The sequence below is a fragment of the Myxocyprinus asiaticus genome, chromosome 9, assembly GCF_019703515.2.
Source record: "Myxocyprinus asiaticus isolate MX2 ecotype Aquarium Trade chromosome 9, UBuf_Myxa_2, whole genome shotgun sequence".
In the NCBI taxonomy this organism is placed as follows: domain Eukaryota; kingdom Metazoa; phylum Chordata; class Actinopteri; order Cypriniformes; family Catostomidae; genus Myxocyprinus; species Myxocyprinus asiaticus.
Genome location: NC_059352.1, coordinates 37,847,427 through 37,864,827, shown reverse-complemented (window position 1 = coordinate 37,864,827; position 17,401 = coordinate 37,847,427). Strand labels below are relative to the sequence as shown.

The following is a 17,401-nucleotide window of genomic DNA, read 5'->3' as shown; positions in this document are numbered from 1 at the left end:
TTACGAGCTGTCCACCACGTCTCTGAGTGATAAACTAACAGCTGCTTTCTCTCCCACGATCGTGAAATCAGCTTTAGGGCTGTCACTTAATTCTCTCTCTCTCTCTCTCGTACTAACCACACACACACACACTCACACACACACACACACACCTTATGTGTTATAGGATTATTTTTATTTCCATATCTAATCATATCACTGTTTAGTTTGTAGTTGTAAGTCGGAAGTTTATTGACTGCATTGTATTAATTGATATTACTGCATAAATAAACTTTGTTTGTAATATAAAGACAAATGTTTTGGTTTGTTTTGCATACGCTTGTGTCATGCTGACGGGATGTCAGTGCTCGGATTCAAACCTTCATTCATTGTTTTTTTTTTTTTTCCCGAAAATCGATATTCTTCGGATGTCGATTTTCCTAAGAAAACAATCTAATATTGAGACTGTTTTACTATCTGGTTATTAGTCCCTGATTCCAGGGTGGTGCCCCGTCAATGTTAATCCTTATTAATATTCTGTTGATTTTTGATAATTGATAATTATCTTTGATGATTGTTGAATTTGAATGATCAATAAGCTAGTGTTAATTTTAATTAATGTTTCATCGATGTTAACAATTAACGATTATCTTTGATAATTGTTGATTTAAAGGATTAAAAAAGCTAACATTGATTCTCATCAATGTTCTATTGATTTTAATAATTAATAATTGTCTTTGATAATTATTAATTATTGCTAATAACCAAACCCGCTCCTAAACGTAGCGCACTACATTTACTGGAGCCCCATATGAGGTTTTAATGAGTTAGATTCAATTAATTAATTTAAATATTAATTAATAACTAAAGAAATAATTATTAATTATTTCTGATAGTAACACTGATCTAAACAACTAGTAAAGCCCTACACTTGTTTATGCTCCTCCGCATTATCGAAATAAAAAGCGGAGGTCCGCGCGAACATCGCTATTAATCCAAGGTTTCTGGTTCGGGTAGATCCGTATTGTTCTGGTCGGAACGACGTCCTCTACGCACTTTCTGATGAAACACGTTATGCTATCAGCGTAAAGCTCGATGTCGGACCGAAACATCTCCCAGTCCGTGTGATCAAAACAGTCTTGTAGCTTAGAGTCTGATTGGTCCGACCAGCACTGGATCGTTCTGAGGGGGGTTGCTTCCTGTTTCAGTTTCTGCCTGTAAACGGGCAGAAGCAGAATGGAAGAGTGGTCCGATTTGCCAAATGGTGGGCGGGGGAGGGATTTGTAGCTGTCCCGGAAGAGAGAGAAGCAATGGTCCAAAACCCAGTCCCCACGTGTGTTAAAACTAATGTGTTGGTGGTATTTTGGTGCGACTGATTTGAAACTGGCTTAATTAAAGTCCCCGGTCACAATGAACGCGGCCTCAGGGTGCACGGTTTTCTGCTTGCTTATAATCCCATACAGTTCCGTGTGATCAAAACAGTCTTGTAGCTTAGAGTCTGATTGGTCCGACCAGCACTGGATCGTTCTGAGGGGGGTTGCTTCCTGTTTCAGTTTCTGCCTGTAAACGGGCAGAAGCAGAATGGAAGAGTGGTCCGATTTGCCAAATGGTGGGCGGGGGAGGGATTTGTAGCTGTCCCGGAAGAGAGAGAAGCAATGGTCCAAAACCCAGTCCCCACGTGTGTTAAAACTAATGTGTTGGTGGTATTTTGGTGCGACTGATTTGAAACTGGCTTAAAGTCCCCGGTCACAATGAACGCGGCCTCAGGGTGCACGGTTTTCTGCTTGCTTATAATCCCATACAGTTCCTTGAGTGCCCGGTCTGTGTCGGCTTGTGGCGGGATGTACACAGCAGTGATAATGACCTCTGTGAATTCCCTCTGTAGCCAGAATGGTCGACACAGAAGCATAAGAAATTCCAGATCAGGAGAGCAGAAAGACTTGAAAGAATGTACGTTCCTCTGATCACACCAGGATTTGTTGATCATAAAACATACACCACCACCTCTGCTTTTACCTGAGAGGTCTTTCACTCTGTCCGCTCGGTGCACGGAGAACCCCACGGGTTCAATGGCTGAATCTGGAATCTCAGCAGACATCCAAGTTTCCGTAAGGCAGATAATGCAGCAGTCCCTCGTCTCTCGTTGGAAAGAGATCCACGCTCTCAGCTCGCAGAGCTTGTTCAGTCTCTGGACAACATTTGCCAGTAGAATACTGGGTAGCTGGGGTCGATTTGCAAGACGTCTTACTCTGATGAGAATGCCGGCTCTGTTTCCCCTTTTCCTTTTGCGTTTTCGCGGCCGGGCAGCCCAGACAAAGGGCTTTGTAAACAGCGGGTCGGCATTGAGGAATTTGAAGTCCGGTTTACGGTGTGTAATTGCAGAACCAATGTCCAAAAGTGTTTGTCTGTCGTAGACAATAAGGCAGACAACATCCAAGACAAAAAACATAAGAATTGTAAACAAAACAAACAAAACACTACAATGTTGTGTCAGAGCTCGCAACGCAGCAGCCATACTCGGTGCCATTTTGAGTCCTTGAGTATACACCGATCAGCCACAACATTAAAACTACCTGCCCAATATTGTGTAGGTCCCCCTCGTGCCGCCAAAACAGCGCATTATACAGAGCGGTTATCTGAGTTACTGTAGACTTTGTCAGTTCGAACCAGTCTGGCCATTCTCTGTTGACCTCTCTCATCAACAAGGCATTTCCATCTGCAGAACTGCTGCTCACTGGATGTTTTTTGTTTTTGGCACCATTCAGAGTAAATTATAGAGACTTTTGTGCATGAAAATCCCAGAAGATAAGCAGTTACAGAAATACTCAAACCAGCCCGTCTGGCACCAACAATCATCCATGCGATTATCTATTCAGTTATTCGTGTGTCAGCTGTGCAGTGCAGAAAATCATGCAGATACAGGTCAGGAGCTTCAGTTAATGTTCACATCAACCATCAGAATGGGGAAAAATGTGATCTCAGTGATTTGGACCGTGGTATGGTTGTTAGTGCCAAACAAAAAAAACATCCAGTGAGCAGCAGTTCTATGGATGAAAATGCCTTGTTGATGAGAGAGGTCAACAGAGAATGGCCAGACTGGTTTGAACTGACAAAGTCTACAGTAACTCAGATAACCGCTCTGTACAATTGTGGTGAGAAGAATAGCATCTCAGAATGCTATTCTGAGATGTGGGTTTGTGCCGTTTTGGCGGCACGGGGGGGGACCTACACAATATTAGTCAGGTGGTTTTAATGTTGTGGCTGATCGGTGTGCGTGCATGCACTTAAACAACTACAAAGAGTTCTCAAAAAATCCTCCACGATGACACCTTTGCAGATCCTTGGCATTCTAGCTGTCAGTTTGTCCAGAAATTCAGGTGACATTTCACCCCACGCTTCCTGTAGCACTTGCCATAGATGTGGCTGTCTTGTCGGGCACTTCTCACGCACCTTACAGTCCAGCTGATCCCACAAAAGCTCAGTGGGGTTAAGATCCATAACACTCTGTAACAAGGTTTAAATGGGAAAGGAGGCGGCGGAAACCGGCTGAACAGTCAAAGTAATATTTTAATTTAAACTTAAAGACACAAACACAAATACACACACGGCAGCTGCGTGTGGCTCGCTCTCTCTCGAACTGCCGCATCCCACTGCATTTATACCTCTCCTCGGTTGACCAGCTTGACCCGGGGCCGGGCGCGCATTGCCACGCACTGTTTTCCAATTATCTGTTGTCCAATGTCTGTGTTTCTTTGCACACTCTAACCTTTTCTTTTTGTTTTTCTGTTTCAAAAGTGGCTTTTTCTTTGCAATTCTTCCCATAAGGCCTGCACCCCTGAGTCTTCTCTTTACTGTTGTACATGAAACTGGTGTTGAGCGGGTAGAATTCAATGAAGCTGTCAGCTGAAGACATGTGAGGCGTCTATTTCTCAAACTAGAGACTATGATGTACTTATCCTCTTGTTTAGTTCTACATCTGGCCTTCCACATCTCTTTCTGTTCTTGTTAGAGCCAGTTGTCCTTTGCCTTTGAAGACTGTAGTGTACACCTTTGTATGAAATCTTCAGTTTTTTGGCAATTTCAAGCATTGTATAGCCTTCATTCCTCAAAACAATGATTGACTGACGAGTTTCTAGAGAAAGCCGTTTCTTTTTTGCCATTTTTGACCTAATATTGAACTTAAGACATGCCAGTCTATTGCATACTGTGGCAACTCAAAAACAAACAAAGACAATGTTAAGCTTCATTTAACAAACCAAATAGCTTTCAACTGTGTTTGATATAATGGCAAGTGATTTTCAAGTACCAGATTAGCAATTTAGCATGATTACTCAAGGATGAGGTGTTGGAGTGATGGCTGCTGGAAATGAGGCCTCTAGATTTGATCAAAAATAACTTTTTTTCAAATAGTGATGGTGCTGTTTTTTACATTAGTAATGTCCTGATTATACTTTGTGATCAGTTGAATGCCACTTTGGTGAATTAAAGTACCAATTTCCTTCCGAAACAGCAAAATTTGTACGTTTTTTCCAAACTTTTGGCCACCAGTGTATTTATATGAGATGCAGCTTTTGACACTTGGGACAATTGAGGGACTTGTACACAACTATTACACATGCTGCAAACATTAATTGATGCTCAAGAAGTGCAACACACTATGCTTTATGTAAATATCTGTATTGTAGATTCTGAAGGGCTAAATAAAGTACTAAATAAAAAAAAATATTTTATCTCATATTTGTATAAATTATGAAAGGGGTGTGAACATTTATGAGACAAAAGGGGAATCCAAACTTATATTCTGAACTATACATACTGTATATTAAACCTCAGATTAAAGGGTTATCAGCAGTTTTCCTTTTCTTCGGCTTTGTATCTTGTTTCTGAACAGTAATCTAAATTGAGCAATTCTGTGATTTGGCGACTAAAAACAGCCATTTTGACTCAATGTTTCAGTTTAGGAGGCAATGGCTCCTTAGTCAATTTTTTTAGTCTGGAGCCCTGAGCCTAAAGCAGTGTTCCCAACCAGGGGGGCGGTGCCCAATATGGGGGCTCGGTAAACTTCCAAGGGGGCTGCAAGACTTAACATTTTTTAATAAAGTATATTAAAATAATCTAACTTTTTTAAAATGCTAAAACCACTAATCCAGTTCCTGTACTTGTGGAATCACAAAATTACTGGGAGACCTTTTTGCGTTAAAAACAGGTGGTTTTTAACATGTCATTTAGTAATATAGATAAATCTGTGTTTGCACAATGTAATGGGTTTTAGCAAAATTAACGAATTTACATCAATATCAATGTAGCTATATGTCATCAGGCATTAGATAGCCAGCTAGACTGTGACTGGGGTCCTATAGGTTGCCATGGAAACGTGCATAGTAGTTTGACACCTAAGGGGAAGATTATGAGCTATTAATAATAAAATAATAAAATTGTATGTAAACAAATCGGATTGGATGAAATAAACATCAACCATAATGCTATCTCCTCGTAAGCACCTTTTTATTAGAAGTGTGCCATAACAGGTAGGCATACGTCAAGCTGTAATGTAACTAAAAGTTAACATAAGTGTCTGAATAAAATTAGCTTAGCCTGTACTACCTGTAGCTGCAGATGGTTCCCTTCCTTTTCCAGCCGGTTGTTTGGATGGTTACGGAGGGCCACAGGATAGCATGCAGACAGCAGTGGGGATGCATTCCATCATGTCAGTGGACTCCAGCTTGAAGCACTTTTCTTACTGTCGCCGAATTGGAAATTTGCATTCCACGATATAAAGACAAGAATTCACTAAAATAGCACCAATTCAAGTAACATTAAACGTTTCCCAAAGTGTAAGTGGGAGGATTACTAATTAAAAGATTTAGTCCCCATATGTTGAGTTGATTTTAATGGGCAATAAATCTCTTAAACTTTGCTTCAGCAATAGTGAAGCCAAATTTAAATGATTCACTCCGCTTTGAACTCCACAGTAAAAGAACTTGCAGAGAATGTCTTGTTTTGCTTTTAGCACTGGCATTGTCCACATAATGATACTTCATCTAAATTTTTAAAGCACAACGCAAAGCCGGGGAAATGCTGATGCTTCACTCTAGCAGATCGTGTGAATGTGGCTTATTTTGTACAAAAAATGACAGTAAAGAGGTCCTTTCTCCATCACTTGATCATTGACTCGGAATCCCTGTTGTGTGTGTTTGTGGTGTGTATGTCAGTGCAATTGACTCCGGACACATTGCAAATGTTCTGCCCTGTTCTAAAAAATAAAAATAAAATCGCTCCATCGTTAGTTGTACTTCCTGTTACTTTAAACTGTAGGTCCTTCAAATCTGATCGTAATTTGTATATTCATTATATTGTATTTTAACCTTGTACAGAAATCCCAGGTGCACTTTAATTTGATGGAGCCTGCACGATTTAACAATGATTTAAAGCTTTGGTCAACCAAAAGGCTACATTGAAAGTTCATATTAAATCTTTTCTCCAACCCTCAGATCGAGGAGCCTCTCTCCCCCTCCTTAAGGCATTTGAATTTCTCTGGATTCGTTATGGCGCTGTGATCACGAACGTGTAACGTGCATTCCCCCATCTTTTTTTTTTCTCCCCCCCTTTCTTTTCTATTACTCCTGTTTTGTGCTGAAAATTGGTTTTTGCCCGATGTTTGCTTTTTTGGCGAGTAGCGGTGGATTATACGCACTCTATCAGGACCAAATTAAACAAACAGCTGTGGGATAATTGAGGGGGAAATGAATTCTCGCACAGGAGTGAGGAAGGTGCCGACGTGAGCTGCATGCCAGCATTGGGCCACGCATCAGACCCCTGCTCCAAACCGCTCCAGTACCTACATGCCTGACGGGCACTCCAGGCTCACGGGCGTGATGCCAATTTAGACAAGTGTGCCCGAGGATGCCATCCTGCTCCGCATGGCAGATTCTCCTGTCAGGAGAAAGGAACATAGAGTTAAAGGTTTGTGTGTGTGTAAAAGAGAAAGTGTGGGGGGTTATGGCCCAAGTGCTCCCCAATTCAATTTTCCCTCCACACACACACACACACAATTAAATTCAGCCAGAGCTGGAGTGGAAGATGGGATCTGCCTTCATAATGGAGACTCTTCTATGTGTGTGTGTGTGTGTGTGGATGTGTGTTTGTGTGAGTGCGTGTATCGGGGGGATTTTCAAATCCCTGTGTTTGCTTCACTGCATCTTTTCTTTTGATGGATTCTTGAATATCTATGAAGAATTCCTTGTCCTCTATCCTGTGTATTCTTAGACATATTAGTCAAAAGGGACCATGTTCATGAAGGATTCTTTCTATGTTATCATTATTTCACACCTTTTCTTTTATAGAAATGGCACCAGAACTGACATCTACAGAGCTTGTATTAAACCAGTCCCCCCCCCCCCCTTCTGCTGTTCTAGGATGTGTATGAAAAGGTTCTGGCGATAGAGAGGCATCAGGACAAGATGAGAAATAAAGGCCTTTTTACATCGGATACCAAACAAGTGTGAGCACTTTAAATCTTCCTGTAAGAAAATATCAACTTCTACTCATTATCAGTGATCATTTTTAATGGTTGAACAATGCATGTGTGTTTGTTTCTGTGTCCATTTGGGTGTCTTCTCAGTTCACTAACTGGGAGCAGATGGCTGTTAAAAGAGGAACTGGAGGAGTTTCTGGTGGAGAATATTTCAGATCAAGATGTAAGGACTAGCACCATAACTTCAAACCAACCTCTCCTAAACGTGCTGCAAAAAGAAACTTGAAAAAGACGTCAGTCAGAATGACAACACTAGAGGGTGCTGTTGACAAGCTATGTGAATTCTCTTATTTTGTGTAGTACATGCGGTTCATCCAGCTGATGGAGAGGCTGTTGTCCTTGCCCTACTGCTCTCTGGAAGAGGAGTGTGCACGGAAGTTCCGCAGACAGCTGGAGGTTCAGTCCAGCAAACAGGAGATTCCTCAGCTACAGCATGACTCACAGGGAGTCGCTTTCAGTGTTGCAGATGGTACCAGAGATATTATAGACACCACACACAGGCTATGAATAAATGTTACAGAAGTTAAAATATTAGGATTTCTGATTAAAATTTGAGTTTATATCCGTGTTTTCATGGACATTTTGTGCTTAAACGGTTTATTCTCCCTAAAATTAGAATTGTCATCATTTACTCACCCTCATGTTGTTCCAAACCGTTTGATTCTTTCATCTGTGAAAAACAAAAGTTTAGCAAAATGCCCCAGATGCTATTTTACATACAATTATAGTGAATGGAGATTGACACTGTCGACCATCCAACTCGGACTATGTTCCAAGGAGGAGGGCTGCATTTTTATTTATAGGTAGTAGAGTGTAGACAGGAAGTAGAGGCTGTGGGATCAGTACATGCACAGTTCAAACTCAAAGCTGACTCCCTGTGAGCCAACAGCTCTTATATGTCTTGAGCACAGCTCTGACATGTTCCAGTTATTCTGAAACAATACAGTAGCTTTGTGTGAGGGGGAAAAAAACTAAATGTCATTTTTGCTAAAAATCTTCCACTCTCAAATCTCATTCACGTTCATGAGATTTAACGTGTTGATTTAACATGACCTTTTTTTTTTTTTTTTTTGCACATCTGAGTAGGGGGCAGTCAGCACAGCCACAGCTTGAGGCTGTACAGGCAACACGCATAATCAAATAGATGACACACTTATGTGCTCTAACAGTTGGACCGAGCATGCAGGGATCTCGAGATGCATTTTTCAAAGTTTGAAACTACGTTGAACTTCACAGCGTTAATGACTAGAGATGCAACACTAAAGTGAGAGCATCCATCTGATGCATCTATACATAGATCAACAACTAAAAATTGCCCAGATGAAAGTATGCCAATAATAGGGTTATGCTCAATGAGATGGCAATAAAACAAGCAATATTTTGATTCTAAAGCCACTTTTTTTTTTTATTGTCAAAATGCTTCACTTGTCTGCCACCACAGTATATGTTGATTATATGATGTATTTGAAGTATCTGAATTATAATATTTAATTTATATTACAGTATATTTATAATTATTTTTTACTAAACTATAATTATTGTACAAATATGTTTTTACTTAATTATATTTTTTAAATCAAAATATTTTTGCTAAATTTATAGTAATTATACAGGTGCATCTCAATAAATTAGAATGTCGTGGAAAAGTTCATTTATTTCAGCAATTCAACTCAAATTGTGAAACTCGTGTATTAAATAAATTCAATGCACACAGACTGAAGTAGTTTAAGTCTTTGGTTCTTTTAATTGTGATAATTTTGCTCACATTTAACAAAAACCCACCAATTCACTATCTCAAAAAATTAGAATATGGTGACATGCCAATCAGCTAATCAACTCAAAACACCTGCAAAGGTTTCCTGAGCCTTCAAAATGGTCTCTCAGTTTGGTTCACTAGGTTACACAATCATGGGGAAGACTGCTGATCTGACAGTTGTCCAGAAGACAATCATTGACACCCTTCACAAGGAGGGTAAGCCACAAACATTCATTGCCAAAGAAGCTGGCTGTTCACAGAGTGCTGTATCCAAGCATGTTAACAGAAAGTTGAGTGGAAGGAAAAAGTGTGGAAGAAAAAGATGCACAACCAACCAAGAGAACCGCAGCCTTATGAGGATTGTCAAGCAAAATCGATTCAAGAATTTGGGTGAACTTCACAAGGAATGGACTGAGGCTGGGGTTAAGGCATCAACCACACACAGACATGTCAAGGAATTTGGCTACAGTTGTCGTATTACTCTTGTTAAGCCACTCCTGAACCACAGACAACATCAGAGGCCTCTTACCTGGGCTAAGGAGAAGAAGAACTGGACTGTTGCCCAGTGTTCCAAAGTCCTCTTTTCAGATGAGAGCAAGGTTTGTATTTCATTTGGAAACCAAGGTCCTAGAGTCTGGAGGAAGGGTGGAGAAGCTCATAGCCCAAGTTGCTTGAAGTCCAGTGTTAAGTTTCCACAGTCTGTGATGATTTGGGGTGCAATGTCATCTGCTGGTGTTGGTCCATTGTGTTTTTTGAAAACCAAAGTCACTGCACCCGTTTACCAAGAAATTTTGGAGCACTTCATGCTTCCTTCTGCTGACCAGCTTTTTATAGATGCTGATTTCATTTTCCAGCAGGATTTGGCACCTGCCCACACTGCCAAAAGCACCAAAAGTTGGTTAAATGACCATGGTGTTGGTGTGCTTGACTGGCCAGCAAACTCACCAGACTTGAACCCCATAGAGAATCTATGGGGTATTGTCAAGAGGAAAATGAGAAACAAGAGACCAAAAAATGCAGATGAGCTGAAGGCCACTGTCAAAGAAACCTGGGCTTCCATACCACCTCAGCAGTGCCACAAACTGATCACCTCCATGCCATGCCGAATTGAGGCAGTAATTAAAGCAAAAGGAGCCCCTACCAAGTATTGAGTACATATACAGTAAATGAACATACTTTCCAGAAGGCCAACAATTCACTAAAAATGTTTTTTTTTTATTGGTCTTATGATGTATTCTAATTTTTTGAGATAGTGAATTGGTGGGTTTTTGTTAAATGTGAGCAAAATCATCACAATTAAAAGAACCAAAGACTTAAACTACTTCAGTCTGTGTGCATTGAATTTATTTAATACACGAGTTTCACAATTTGAGTTGAATTACTGAAATAAATGAACTTTTCCACGACATTCTAATTTATTGAGATGCACCTGTATATCTTTATTTGGGGTCTTTCTCAATAAATATTTATATATGCGATTAATTGCGATTTCTATTAATTAATGGCACATCATGTTATTAATTCAATTTGTTTTTAAATATCGATTGACCGCCCTAATTAAAATATAGTGTGTGGTGTCTGGTTTGATATCAGTGATGCCAAACACCATTGGTTGCAAGAACCAATTATGATGCATCAGTTTAAAAATGCTGAAATAAAAATGTTCTTGAGAGCCACAGTAGATCAAAAGATTTTCAGCGAATCACAACATTTTTGGTCTAATCCTCTAAAATTATCTTCCCCTCTCTGTTTCTTTTATACAAATACACTTAACTTTTGTCTTTTCCCCTCTTTCTTTCCTTACCACAGGCAGAAGGAAGTCTGCCAAAGCCAGTATCACCCTCAGAGACAGCGGCTCTGGGAACATCACAATCAATGGCAAGAACTACCTCCAGTACTTTCCTGTACTACAGAACAGGTCAGTATGTGGGTTACCATATGCATTGTATATTTGTGGAAAGACTGATCCTTTTAGCTTATAAAGAGCTTTGTATAACTAGTATTCATCTTTTTTTTTTTTTTTTTTTTATGGTTAGGATGCCATAAATAAAACCCCCACTTTCCAAACCATAAATGTTCAAATCCAGCATTTGTGATCTGGATGTGTGGCACATGTGTTTTTTTTATTTTATATATATATATATATATATATATATATATTTTTTTTTTTTTTTATGTGGTTGAAAAGTTAATTACACAGATGAGTGAGTCGGAGACTTGGCGCTGTCAGTGTGCGGCCCGCTGCCCACCCTTATCACTCTGTTCGCTTCACACAAGCCTAATTGGAGCAGAAAGAGAGTGTTGCTCTGTGTCAGCACTGTGGGCCATCCCTGCAAGCGCACACAAATTAATGCACACACTTACATTGCATCCTCTCAGTAGTTCTTAAGGTGGCAGGATTATCATTTTGTTTAAATATGATGCTACAGTCCTCAAATGGGGATTTGCAGGAGTGTCATTCATACAGATGTTAAGAGCTTGAATAGTCCAGTGGAGAGAAACGTGTTCTTAATTCTCTCTTGCCTTTTCTTTCTTTCACTTTCTGTTGTTGCTTACATTTGTTTTCTACACATTTTCTTTTACTCCATTTTTTTAATCTTTTTTTTGTTTTTTTTGTTGCCTTTTCTCTCTATCTTTTGCTCCACATACCCTCTCCATCTCTCTCAGGGAGCAGCTGATGTTTCCTCTGCACTTTGTGGGCATGCTGGGCAGGTTTGACATTGAGGGCATCGTGGAGGGGAGTGGTCACTCTGCTCAGGCTGGGGCTCTAAGATTGGCCATCTCACAGGCACTGCTCAGCTTTGTCTCTGAGGGAGAAGTGGAAAAGATGAGGCAAGGTGGGTGATGGAAGCACAGCATCATACTGTCAAATATGCACATACTCATATTTTAACCTCTTTCGTCTGCACTTTGGCTGTATACTTTAGAATTATAACAGACTACAGACTGCCATTCTTTTATAGAGTGGTTAAAGGAAATATTCTGGGTTATTTACAACTTTGTCATGTGACAGCATTTGTGGCATGCTTTCGATTGTCCCATAGTTTATAAAAACCAACAGAAAACATGTTTTCATAAATAGACTTACAATTGAGGCCAAGCAACATAAATAAACTTACACAATATGCATTACACTATCACATGGTTTCGAGTTTTCACACTCTCACTCTGATTGCCCAAACAGCTGGTCTGCTGACTGCTGACCCCAGGATCAAGGAGAGGAAAAAACCAGGCCAGGAGGGAGCTCGAAAGAAGTTCACTTGGAAAAAACGATGAACACGAATGGGACAATATATCACAGGAACCTCACTCTGTGAAAGAAAACAACTTCCCCGTTTCCCTGGATTGTTGGATTATTCTATGGCACTCGGAATAGATATAAAGAGGTCTTGCCCTCTCTCCCTGTCACACACCGATTGTGACAACCATACCCTGTGGATCACAGTCATAAACCAGCCTTACTGCATTCAAACATTGAGGTTATGGACATGAGGTTTTCTCTATTGGTTAAACTCAAAGGGAAACTTTTGTTCTCTGTGCATACTGTGTTTATTAATACTACAAAATCTTAATTTTTCATATTCATATTTCTAGTTTGTTTTTCCTTCAAATGAACCCATATGCTGGGAGTTTGGTGTTATTTTAATATCTTCCAACTACCACTAGAGGGCGACAAATATCTACTTATGCATAAAATTGAATTACACATTTATCTCAACTGGGATTAAGTTGTTTGAAGATATGTTTTGTGTTTGTTTGTTTTTAACAGTCATTAAAAAATATTAACATTTCTGTTCTATGATATAGCTGCCAATATTTTGGGCCGTAAGAAATTTTCTCCCCAAAATGTTTTGTCCCCCATTAATTTGTGACACACATCAGATTAAATATGCTTTTACATTTCAATATTTAAATTCATTTTATAGAAATAATAACATTCTTGCAACGCCATATTCTGAAAAATGTTATGCCAAAAAATAGTATATTTGTTTGATACCAAATGAAAGTTTATTTTTTAAGTTCATAGTTTCTAGTTTCACAGGACTGTTTTAGCTGAATACACACACAGGCCATATACAGTACCCAGCATAAATGAGTACACCCCAACAGATTTCTCAGAAAATCATCTGTCTCTTTTTAGAATGAATCCATTCTATGGGATCCTATACAATAAAATATTCTAGCAACTCTGGTTTATTGGTTGCAAATGAGATTTGTCAGTACAAAAAAGAAAATTAGAATTTTTTTAACCAAGACCATGGTGCAAAAACGAGTACACCCCAATGAAAGTTTTAGGAATAAAACTTGATAAAATGTTAATTAACGGGAATTCAACAACAGATGAATCAATTAATCATCACACAGGTGGCTGCCAAATAATTGACAATTAAGGGTTGTATTTAACCTGTTAAATCCCCTCCCATTCAATACTAACAATAATGGTGCCACATGGAAAAGAAATGTCACAAGACTTGAGAAAGTAATTTCTTTACACTAAAAATGTCAGGACTACAAGAATATTAGTAAAGCATTGCTAATCAGTCGGAATACAGTAGTGAAAGTGATTCAAAAAGGATGGACTTGTGGCAAGTTCTCTGAGACGTCCAGGCCGTCCAAGGAAGCTAACACCTCAAGATGAGCGTTTTGTGCTAAGAAGAGTTGAAGAAAATCGCCATGCAAGTTCATCACAGTTAGCTAATGCTGTAGAAAGTCAAACTTGGGTGACTGTTTCACGTGACATAATACGAAGTACGCTGCAGAGGAGTGGCATGCAAGGGTGTCGTCCACGAAGGAAGCCACTGTTAAAGCCATACACAAAAAAGCCAGTTTAGCATTTGCCAGGGCCCATGTTGACAAAGGTGTAGAATATTGTGACTCCATACTTTGGTCTGATGAGACAAAGGTAAATCTTTTTGGAACTGATGGCATCCAAACTGTATGGCGTCGCAAGGGCAAAGAGTACAATGAAAAATTCATGCTACCCACAGTAAAACATGGAGGTGGCAGTATTCTGTGGGGTTGTATAAGTGCTGCAGGTGTCGGGGAATTGCACTTCATTGATGGCATCATGAATTCAGAGATGTACTGCCAAATACTGAAAGAAGATGCTACCATCTCTCCGCGTCCTGGGTCGCCGAACACTCTTTCAACATGATAATGACCCAAAGTATATATCCAAGGCCACTGCTGCATTTCTGAGGAACAAGAGGGTAAAAGTGATTCAGTGGCCAAGCATGTCACCCAACCTAAACCCAACAGAACACCTGTAGGAAGTTCTGAAAAGACAGGTTGAGCATCATTCTCCATCCAGGCTCTGAAAGAGCTCCTTCTCCAAGAATGGAGAAAAATAGATGTGGCAGTATGTGACCAACTTGTTCACTCTATGCCTAGAGCTCTCTTGCCTCGCACATCGATGAGCCTTGGGCACCCAACACCCTATCGCCGGTTTGTGGTTTGTCCCTCCTTGGACCACTGTCATTAGCTACTCGCCACTGCTGAACGGGAGCACCCCACAAGCCTTGCCATTTCAGAGATGCTCTGACCCAGTCACCTGGCCATAACAATATGGCCCTTGTCAAAGTCGCTCATGTCTTTATTCCTGCCTATTTCTCCTGCATTCAACACGTTGACTACGAGAACTGATTGATCGCTTACCATCTAATCTACCCAGATATGTGGCCTTGTTAGGAGATGATCAATGTTATTCGCTTCAGCTGTGAGTGGTCAATGTTTTGGCTCATCAGTGTATTTCAGTGTATTTTAGTGACTAGTAAATTATACTAAATTGTGCGTCGGGAATCCTAAACAGTAGTCTTGAATCAAACGATCAACGTGGCTCTTGCTTGTCGGCACACGTCATGGGTGAGTGGGAAGACTTGATATGCATAATGTGCACTCGCACTGTGATAAAGGAATTTTGTATTTCTTTATAGGGCATTTCATTTCATCCTCCTACAACTTTTAAACAAGTGATTGTACTGGTACCCACATCGGGTTTCCCTCTGTGAAAATCAATACGCGCAGGAAAAGCGCGGAAGGAACTGTTGTAGTCCATGGTTCACGACAAAACGAGCTCCGTTTCTCAGTAAAGAATCCATCTGAGGTTGATTATAACTGCCCTTCAGAGCAGGTAATTAATCATTAGTTTACAATCTTATTGTAAAGTGTTACCAGTATTTACTATATGTTGTAAGTGATGCGAGAATTTACACGATTATTTACAAAACACTGCATACAGCTTTTTGTGTATTTCTAGCTTTGGGTGAGTACATTACCTTGCCAAACTTCTGTCATGGTAATTCATCTTAGACCAGTGACCTGGTGGACGAAGCATGTTACACTGGTGTGCAGAAGAAAGATGACTACTGCCTTCATCTGTAACTATGACAACAATAAGCAGCCAGTGTTGGGGAAAAACTATAAGGTTACAACTGTAAACACCGTTCCCTGAAAGGAGGGAATGAAATGCTGCGTCACTGATGCTTTGGGGTTATCTCTGAAACCCTTTAAAATCTCGGAAATTTTAATTGGCAAATAGCACTTTGTGCTCTGCCTCCCCGTGCGTATCATATGGGAGTATATACAGTGATGCACAGCGCTACCTCCTCAGAATATTCGACTGAAGGGTACAGAGAGCGATACTCTGCTCTTGTAGTGAAGATTCGGTAGCGCGGCCAGCTTACGCAGCATATCATTCCCTCCTTTCAGGGAACCATGCATGACCATGCATTATTTAACGGAGAGCTTACGAACTACTAGTTAAGTCTTGCCTTAAGAACAGGTGGTGCAACCAAATTAAGCACTGACTTAGTTACAAACTAACTAGTAGTTATTAAGCCCTTAGTATGAACTTTATGTCTCAATTTAAGTGAGACCTTATGAACAGCTGGTGCAACCCTACTCGGCAGAATACACAGTCTAGCTCTCCTTCACAGTAAGCACTTGGGAAGAGAGAGAGGTGACATCCAGGTTGTAAAACTGAGCGAAAGTGCTGGGGAAGCCCAACCTGCAGCTAGGCAGATGTCTTCAAGGGAAACACCATTAGATAATGCCCAAGAAGAGCCCATGCCTCTAGTGGAAAGTGCTTTAACTCAAATAGGCCACTGTATGCCTTGCGAGTCATGTGCAAACACAATAGCATTGACAATACAATGTGAAAGCCTTTGTTTGGAAATGGCCAAACCCTTAAAGTGACCTGTTATGCGCACAAAAAGCTGATTTGACAGCCTCATTTGCCTTGTACGAGCGACATATGCACATAACGCCCTCACAGGACATATTGTGTGCAGCCTCTGCACCTTGTCCGAATCAAACGGAGGAGGAGAGAAAGCCTGAAGGGTAATATCTTGCGCTACTAGCCTTTTCTGGATTTGAGAATGGCTTTTCACATGCCTGGTCCAAACTCTAAACAGGAGTCATCGGCCGATAGTGCTTGAAGGTCTCAACTGCCTCGCGCCACATAAGAATATCACTATCAAAGGACAACTGACCAACTGACAGACCACCTAGTGGGATGTCCAGTTGCTATGACAGCGACATACACTAAGTGTAGCTGGGGTAAGACCCGCGTCCAAGCGCTCTTGCAGGAAGTGAAGTATGGGCTGTACAGCGAATTATAAAGGTCCTTGCCTCAAGAGGAACACTTGCCATTTCAAGGTGTATACAGGTCTCATCAGAGAGGCTCTGGGCTATAATATGGGGTCGAGCACTGGTTGTGAGACCCCTTCTGCATCAAACGGGCACCGTTCAGGGGCCAGATGTGAAGTTTCCACAATTCCAGTTGTGGATGCCAAATCGTGCCCCCACTCGTGTGAGCAGGAACCTGCTCCGTGGAATCCTCCATGGAGTGGCATTTAAGAGCTCTATTAACTGTGGAACCATGGGCAGTTGGGCCATTCTGGCAAAAATAGAAGTACAGTTTTCTCATCCTCCTGGATTTTGCACAATACTTGGCAAAGAGGACAGGAGGGAATGCATACTCAAGTCCTGCTGGCCATTTGTGGGCTAGAGCATCCAGGCCCATTGGAGCTTGAGTCATGGAATACCATAGGTGACAAGGGATGCAAATAGATCTATTTCTGCCTCCCCAAACCGATTATCCTTGTGTAGCACCCTGTCGCGAGAGCAAATCA

General features: G+C 40.7%; 1 protein-coding gene across 2 annotated transcripts in view; it reads left to right on the top strand.

Annotated features, from left to right (window-relative positions):
• The window catches only part of LOC127446623 (28S ribosomal protein S9, mitochondrial-like), a 31,800-nt gene extending 18,339 nt beyond the window's left edge, over positions 1–13,461 (top strand). For both annotated transcript variants that reach the window (XM_051707696.1, XM_051707697.1), the window contains exons 6-11: positions 7,395–7,480; positions 7,601–7,676; positions 7,814–7,982; positions 11,079–11,187; positions 11,937–12,106; positions 12,454–13,461. In XM_051707696.1, the coding sequence (XP_051563656.1) occupies positions 7,395–7,480; positions 7,601–7,676; positions 7,814–7,982; positions 11,079–11,187; positions 11,937–12,106; positions 12,454–12,545 (702 nt within the window). In that variant the 3' untranslated portion in view covers positions 12,546–13,461. The remainder of the gene's footprint in view (positions 1–7,394; positions 7,481–7,600; positions 7,677–7,813; positions 7,983–11,078; positions 11,188–11,936; positions 12,107–12,453) is intronic.
• Positions 13,462–17,401: the final 3,940 nt, after the last annotated feature.